The sequence below is a fragment of the Scomber japonicus genome, chromosome 20, assembly GCF_027409825.1.
Source record: "Scomber japonicus isolate fScoJap1 chromosome 20, fScoJap1.pri, whole genome shotgun sequence".
Lineage (NCBI taxonomy): Eukaryota > Metazoa > Chordata > Actinopteri > Scombriformes > Scombridae > Scomber > Scomber japonicus.
The window spans coordinates 15,550,874-15,559,502 of NC_070597.1; the positions used below are offsets into that span (position 1 = coordinate 15,550,874).

At 39.3% G+C, this 8,629-nt stretch overlaps 1 protein-coding gene across 1 annotated transcript; it reads left to right on the forward strand.

Annotated features, from left to right (window-relative positions):
- The first annotated feature begins 357 nt into the window (after positions 1–357).
- Positions 358–7,389, forward strand: patl2 (PAT1 homolog 2). Its single transcript, XM_053341388.1, has 19 exons — positions 358–381; positions 1,652–1,805; positions 2,812–3,086; positions 3,183–3,245; positions 3,347–3,400; positions 3,493–3,657; positions 4,189–4,263; positions 4,404–4,552; positions 5,002–5,076; positions 5,184–5,307; positions 5,550–5,670; positions 5,835–5,941; positions 6,026–6,079; positions 6,167–6,311; positions 6,454–6,599; positions 6,701–6,841; positions 6,917–7,014; positions 7,112–7,252; positions 7,356–7,389. The coding sequence occupies exons 1-19, from the start codon at positions 358–360 to the stop codon at positions 7,387–7,389; spliced, it is 2,145 nt and encodes a 714-aa protein (XP_053197363.1).
- The last annotated feature ends 1,240 nt before the right edge of the window (positions 7,390–8,629 follow it).

The following is an 8,629-nucleotide window of genomic DNA, read 5'->3' on the forward strand; positions in this document are numbered from 1 at the left end:
TGCTTCTGCAGAAAGTGTTTTAAATACACTTGAACCACTAGATGTCACCACTAGCTCACAGCTTTTCTCAGAGGACCCATTAAAGGCTGCATCCTGGCCATATAGGTGATGAGTAGAACAGAAAGTGTAGATAAAACACTTTTAACGAGCTTATACCTCAATTAAACATCCTTAAAGTTGCACACTGTAGAAACGAGGTGACAGCTGCGTGCAGCGTGATGACGTGTGCTCGCCCCAGAGTCACACAGGTGGGTTCATTTAAAAGTTAATGAGCCTCCCTCTCGGCCTGACAACAGAAAACAGGTAACATTTGGTAGAGAGTCACCGTGAGCCGAAAAAACAAGTCCAAAATACACAATGAGTGATTCAGAACAGCAACAAGTAAGTCAGCATCATTCAGGCTACTGTTTTACATCTTTCAGTGTGAAATGTGAATATTGCTACAGTCTCACTGTGGGACCTACAGCGTGCCAGCTGGTTCCCCTATCTGCTGCTGTAAAGCTTTGCTGCAGTGGGAGAGAAAGACAAATTTCCTTTAAAAAAAAAAAAAAAAGAAAAAAAAGTAAATACTCCTGACGTGTCTCTGTGTTTCACGAAGCTTCTCTTGGGTTTATGTTGTGTTCTACTCATATTGATTTTAAAATAGTTGTATTGGTTTATAAGGCACTACATGGTCTTGTACCAGACTACTGGAATATTTATCGGTAATGAGCATGAAAGGCCTCTCAGATCCTTTTCAGAGTTTCCACTTTTGTTACACACACGGACTCGTGGACAATATTTATTTTTCTTTTTTGGGCATTCACATTAAGGAAATTTCACTCAATCTTTTATCATCATGCGTAACTTTACGCATCTGGTGCGCGAGGTTGCAGATGACTGTAAGCTGCAGCAACATCATGGCGAGCACACCTGCAGCTGCTGCGCTATATGTCATAACGTTAGGCTGTAATCATTTTACATAAGGCCCAAATTAAAAAATCGCGTGGTAGTAGTATGTATAATTTTATTTTAATTTTTTTTAATAATAAAAAAATAACTAATGTGCAAACAGCAGCAATGCTTGTGATAACAGTAGGCTATATGTAAACAAACTTGCAAAAAGAGTCTTGATTTGTAGTCCTCCAGTGAGATGAGGGGATCAGGCCATGTTCATTAGTTTAACAGCCCGGGGGAAGAAGCTTTTTTTTCATTTGGCAATAGCCTGTTTTAAAGTGATCACAGCCCAAAACCAATTAATCAATGCTGATACTGTGAAGGAATGATGATAATACAGTACATGCTTTGAATTCCTTAGATAAAGCTGTGCAGTGTTTGGAGCAGACAGAAAGAAGCAGATGATTAAACACGTCCATTTCAGACTTGACTTGAACTTGCAAAAACTCTCCCACAAAGCAGAAAGAAAAATAAATACATCGGTGATGCTGCTTTCAGCTATTATGCTATCATGGCTTCAGATGATCTGAGAGGAGCTAAAAATATAGAATTTTAAACTTACCTTAATCTTTAGTGTGTTTTTTACTTCATACATTTTATCAATTGCTTGAGATGAACTTTTGAATTGCATTTGATTTGTTTGAAAGGTGTGATATAAATATAGTTGGATAATCTTTACTGTTTTTAAATCTCTATTTGGCCTTTATCCACCCAGGAAGCAGAGATAGTGTCTCAGCCTCAGTGGCCTGAGAATGGAGAGGAGTGGAGCGATGGAGAGGATGGGACGAACATGGACTGTGGACTCCTGCAGGCTATGGCTGAGGAGGATGAGGAGATCAACGTCCACAATGAGGAGACGTTTGGGATGGGTTTGTAGACGATGCTTCAAATAGGGCTACAGAATCATCAACTTTTGTAGCAGTAGTACTGATGCCAAACTACAGTACACAGTTAAAAAAAAAAGATATGAAGCTACAGCTTGTTGTTGGTTAGCTTTGCATAACATGAAGACTGGGAAAAAGCAGCTGCTGGATCGCAGTTTCATATTTTCACATACATGAGTGGTATCCAGCTTGTCATCTAACACTGAGCAAGAAAGCAAAATGTTGAACTGTTTGCTTAAGGCAACAAAATCTAACACAATTTTTCAAGTTGATGAATTAACTTAACATTAAATTTTGGCTGCAACAGAAAGTTGCCAGTTCTCAGTCAAAAATGACACAAGGTTAATCGACCATCAAAATAGCCACATATTAATTCTCTGATTAATCGTTGCTGCAGCATCCATCACTCAATATTTATCAAGTTAGGAAAAGTAGGTTTTCTGGAGTTTTTAAACCAAAAAAAACATTGAATATGGGGACATATAATAATCAAATTGTTTCTATACAAATTAAAGTAAATGATCAATTGGATGTCAACTTGTTTTGCTTCAAGACTCGAGAAGAAATTCTGATAATTAAAACTAATTTTAAGTTGACCTGACTTAAAAACTGACAAATGTATATTGTTACTGTATGTTAATCATTTTAGTGTATTTAACTCATTGTAAAGTTTTACAGTGTAGAGCAGTCTAGTATGAGGTAAGTATGACTGGAACACTGAAAGAGTTTTTTTTCCCTCTAATTCACAACAAAAGAACACAAGCTTTCCCACTTTTCAATGAATAATATAAAATGATAATGAATCACTTTTGTTAAAGCAAGGTTTGTTGTCGTCTTGGTTTGTTGCCACAACTTTTTTTTTTTTAATCAAATGCTGATAAACTATATTTGTACAACCCAACAACTTGTAATCCCTATGTATGCCAAATAGGTTAAACTGGTCTTTTTTTGGTCTCCACACAGTTTATTTCTACATGTATCTGTATCATAGATCTAGATGCAAATGGGACCACAGAGGACCCCAGCAGCACTCTCCTTCAGTTTGGAGAGCTACCGCCTCCTCTACCAAAACCACAACCACCACCAGACCTTAAACCTCCTCCATCCCCTCACAGCTCCCCCTCCCCTCCCAGACACCGGCCGCAGTATCTGCCCCGGGCTTGCAGAGGGAGGGGACAGAGGGGACAGAGGGGAGGGCTGGGCAGGGGCCAGATGTTTGAAGACCCAGCTGTGATGAGGATCATAGAGGGGCGACCAAGCCTTAAGGTGACGCAGATTAATTTGTCTGAAAATTCATCTCCACAATCTCCACAACTCATCTCCACAGCAGCTCATCCTCATTTTGGTCTGTTCTACTTTAAGACTCTCGACAGTGCCATAGTGGACTGTGGGAATGCCATGTACCAGAATACCTTTGAAGAGGATGTAAGTGTAACTTCAGCAGGAATTTTATTTCTCAAACCTTTTGTTAGTGCCACTAATTTTCCTTTCTTTGTTTTTGTTTTTTTAATTTCTCTTTCCCAAAGTGGATGGTACCATCTTACAGAAAGGCCAGAAAAATCTCAGGATCTATACTTCAGGTTCAAATCACCAAAGAACACTGTATTGCTGTAATATGTATGTCAATGGGTCAGCTAAACAAATAGCTGTCTGACTTTATTCTGTTTCATAGGACAGTGCTGTAGTGTGTGTGATTGATGGTCACAGAGGCAGAGGTCAGCACCTGACCTCCAACTTCCTGGATTTGCCATATCCTGTCTCTTCCTTCAGGGGCAGGAGAGGGGAACCCAGAGGACCCTACTCCAGAAGACAGTTTGGCCAAAGAGGCTTCTCTCAGGTGGAGGATTCATTTTACCAAACAATCATTTCTCTTAAAGGAATAGTTTTGACTCTGTGGGAAATCATCATATTCACTTTCTTGCAGAGGATGAGAGGATTGATACAATTCTCCTGTGAGTTCAATGCGTGGCTGGAGCGCTAATTGCCTTAGCTTAGCACAAAAACTACATTTTGTTACCTGCAGAAAAAGCCAGGCTAATTGCGCTCCAGTGTTTATGCTAAGCAAAGGCCATCAGCTGTTGGCTTCAGCTTTTTATTTACAGTACAGACATTAGAATAGTATAATTTTGATTATACCAAATGTATTTTCTTATGTTAGTTAGCTCTATAAAATGATAAGGGTTTCCTCATTAGGGTTATGCAACCTCAATTGTTGTTTGTCCACAACCCAAAGATTGACTGGTTTATTATCACAGAAGATGAAAGTCTTAAACCAGATAATTTTATTTTAATACCCCCTTAAATAACTAATAATAATTGATGATCAAAATAGTTGGCAAAATATTTTCTTTCAATCTTTCTCTTGCAGGTACATTCACCCATGATGCCAGGATCACCCATTTTCTCACGTCAGCCGTTAACCCCACAGCATCAATACAATCAGGTTTATTCCATAATAATTCAGACCTGCTCTGATACATCAAAGAAAATATTAAATGTATTTACTTTGATTTTAGCTCTGTTTGTGCCGACTCATGACGTTTTTATTTTATTTTTATTTTTTTATTGAATCTATCCAATCAGACGAGAAGTTTTATGTATCCTACAAGCCGACCTTGCCCATCCACTCCTCGATCTCTGACTCCTAAGATGATGCAACTTCGTTTTGGTGCAAATTCACCAAGGCCATCCCCCTTTTACAGTCCCTCATCTAATCCAGTGCAGCATTTCAGGTGTGTAAGCACCTCCAAGGTGTGTGTGTGTGTGTGAGTGTGAGTGTGAGTGTGAGAGAGTGTGAGATCAAAGGAAATAAATACATCAGTTGCATCCAACTCTTTATCACACATTCCAGATATTTAGTAGCTAAAAAATGAAGCTGCTGAAAGTTAGCTATCAAATTAGAATGAATGATTAAAAACATACAGAGAAAATATGAAAACAAACTGAGGTAAAACAAAACAAAAAAAAACCTCATTATGGGACAATTATAATTTTATGTAGGTTTGAATATTCTGTGATGCAAAAAAACTTTCAAGCTGCATGCATTGAGATAAATGGCACTGTGGAACCATTAAGGGCATTTTGACTAGACTATGTACATATAACAGGCACACCATCTGCTCATCATGGAAACTGATGAGAGTTGGCGCTTTTGAATGTGAAGTCCTTGTCTGACCCACAGGTACCCGGGTCCAGTCACCCAGCTCCACCCACAACATAAACGGCTACTTAGTCAAAAACAGCGACTGTTCCAAAGGTCGGTGCTGCATCGTGCCAAAGTTTTAAAACCTGTTTTTTTCATATTCAGAATGTTAATAATCAACTAGGAATACATTTGTTAATGGAAAATCTGACTGTTTGTAGAAAACAGGAGGGCTGGGATTCTTACTTTAATCTGATGACAGCCAAAGAGAAGGAGTGGATCACCCGGCTGCAGATGATTCAGCTACAAAGTGAGAATCCATATCTCGAGGACTACTACTACCAGGTAGGAACAGGGGTGGAGCCAGACGTTATAAACATTCGAGGCTTAAAAATAACAGGTAGGGGAGGAATTTACCATAAACAGTGTTGGGTAGGAATACGATTTTGCTCTGTTTTCTTCATTATTCATTATCACCTTTTTAATCAAATAACCTGCCTTTAGCCCGTCTTCTGGTATTTTCTCTATAATCAGAGGAAATGAGATACAGGAATGGGATTTCATAACTGGTTTAACCATCGTCATAGGAGTACTATCGACGAATAGAAGCTAAGATGGCAGAGGAAGAGCTGGGCATCAGGAGCAAGAGAGAGCCACCCAAACTCACCACACCTTACATCACAAAAACTGACCACCAGTACACACCAGGTTCTTTTGATGCTATTTGATCAAATTTGTGGTGTCTTTTATTGTCTACAGTGATTATGGAGGGGTAATTCAGCCTCTTTTTAAAAAATGTATCATGATCATTATCTTTAACTGCTTAAAATTGCCTATTAGTCTTTTCTACAGTGGTGTTTTTGCTCTTTCAGTGGTGCACATTGAAGGCTCTTTGGGTCAAGTTGCTGTGTCCACATGTTACTCTCCTCGCCATGCCATCAGTGCTGTTCATGCTGTCCAAGCTCAGAGTCCGCTCGAGGTGACTATTTTTGAGACAACTTTTAGCATCTAAGGAGTGTTTTTATTTGCCATTCCTGATGCTGAAACGGTTTCCATATTACAGGAACAAAAAGACACAAGACAACAGCGGTTAGAGGTCCTCAGCAAAATAGAAAAGGTATGTAGTTGGTTTCTCTGACGCAGTGAGATGCTCCCCCCCGATCTACTTCCTTCAACACTCGGTCCCACCTGTTCTGCCCCGCAGTTGTTCATGGTTTTGTTGGAGGTGGAAGAGACGGAGAGGATGAAAACCCCTGTCTTGTCTGAAGCAGAAGAAAGAAGGTTGATGGAGAAGACCCAGAGGAAGGTGGAGCACATCTTCTCCCAGCTGCAACACCACGATCCCCTGTGCGTTTATATATATTATCCTTCCATTTGCACAAAATACTGTTTGTTGAAAAGTAAAATGTTTTTGTTTCTAGTTTTATATCATAATAGTTTACATTTTTTGGATACTAAAATCCCAAACTTTCTAATATAGATATTCAGGAGGGGAGTTTCTTCCTTTCCTGCTGGTCTCAAAAGGCAAAAAGCTACTCGCCCGTCTGCTCCCGTTTCTGAAACATGATTCTGCAGTTAAGATCCTGAGGATTGTGACCACTAACCTCCCTATTCTTATGAGCAGAGATGCAGATGAGGTAGGGCAGTTTGTTTCAATGATTTTCAGCATTGCTGTTACAATAAAAAGAAATTAAGGTGTTTTTAAAATATTAACAAAACTGTCACTGTTCATTTTTAGGCTCTTCCAGTGCTCTACCCATCTCTTCTGAAAGTGATTGGAAGCCTGACATTCAGTCAGCTAATTGGGGTCCTCAGAGATCTGACATCGTCTGAGTCTCTTACAGTGTATGAGTCGCTCTCACTGGCGTGTCAGAACAAGGTCTGTGCTTTCTGTTGCTGCATTATTGCTGGAAGGTTGTTTTTTTTTTAAATATTCTTTTTGTCTCCTTTTCAGTTTGGATTGTCCTTACTGTATGGTCTCCTGTCCAAAGGAGAGAAGTTGCTGTCCTCTGGTGTTCCTCTAGAGCCCAGCATTGGTGACTTTGAGACCTGGTTAGAATCTTGTCTTGTCTAGTCTAATATTCCACAAATGGAGGTACTTTTCGCATCCTTCTGCGACAGTAATGCAAGTGTTTCTATTGTCCTTTAGGACCGACACAATATTCCAGGTGGCAGGGCAGCTATCACAGTGTTCACTGGTGGAGCCGCTTCTTATGCCCTCAAACCTGCTCACGCTCTTCTGCCGTTACCTGGACAAGCGGACTGTGCATCAGCTGAAAAGCAACATGGAGTAAGTCATTTTTTGATATTGTGATTTGATGCAAGATGAAGAGATTTTGACACACTGAGGATGAGTACCTAGACCCAAATACGACTTGAATATCTCTATTTAGGTCTGCAACCGGATTCGTGGCTCTTCCATCTTAAGGCGGATGGTACCAAATGAGAAGTTCAGCTAATGACCCAGTTGTGGTGAGCACTAGAGTGAAAGGAGCAGAATCGTTGCCCTGACAAAAATTCCTCAGTGTTTATCATAACAGACGCTATGTAATATACCTGTGTTCAATATATTTTGATTCTTATTCCTTTTGCCCTTCTCCCCACATCCCTTCACACTTTGGTGCACCCAAAACCTGTTTCCCTTTTTTATTTCCTTTATCTGATCCTTTTACTTTCCTCTGTTTGGTCTCCAGTATGTTACGACAGTGTACTCTGAAATCACAAATCCATGTTAATTTGTCTTTTTTTTTCTTTAATTTTCCAAAACAAGTGTTTTCCATTACCTCAAACTGTAGTTGGTAACATTGCATTATGTTGTGGATGGAGTCAGTTACTTAACTGTCTTCTATCCAGTTACTAATTACGTTTAGAAGAAATTTGAGTCATCACTTTGTAAGATAAATGTGTTGGATCAGATATTGGTGACCAGGTTGAGGATTGTATAGTAATTTATGAATGTACAACTGAACCTATGTTGTTTAAAATAACCACTATGGAAGTTGTCATGGCATGGCCCATCAACATAAGCCATGCAGTTTTGGGTTTTTTGTAAAAAGGCATGCATTGTGTGTGTGTATATACATGTGTAGCAATACAAATTAAGATGTATTTGATGTAATTTTCCATCTTATGCTTCAGTTGTAAAGAGATTTTTATTTATTGTATTCATTTGGAAACAGGAATAACTTAAATTGCACCCTTGTAGAGCACTTGCAACATAAATAAAAAAAATCTTTAAAAATGCTTAACAGTTTGATCTAGTTTTGCATTTTGGCTTCAGCCAAGGAGGACTTCACTACATCAGGTGCTCCTTTTTGCTTTTGTACAGCAGATTTTACTTGAGATCAGGTGGAGCTGTAGTTCTCCGCTGGACTCTTTGACTCGCATCATTACACTGAATCCCAGTGAGAAATCTGTTCTCCAGATTTCCTGTTTTCTGCTGAGGGGAGTATAGTTTTAACCAAACTAATATTGATGAGACACCAGAGTGTGACATTCCTTTTAAAGGGAGAAAATGACAGAATGATGTGGGTCTAGAGCCCCTTTTTTACAGTCCTTGTTTTTGTTTGTTTTACTGATACGTGAGTTGCATGTAAAGAATGAATGAAAAGGAGAAATGCAGAAGAGGAAACTGAAACTCGAGCATTTGTCTTCACTGTAAATCGGA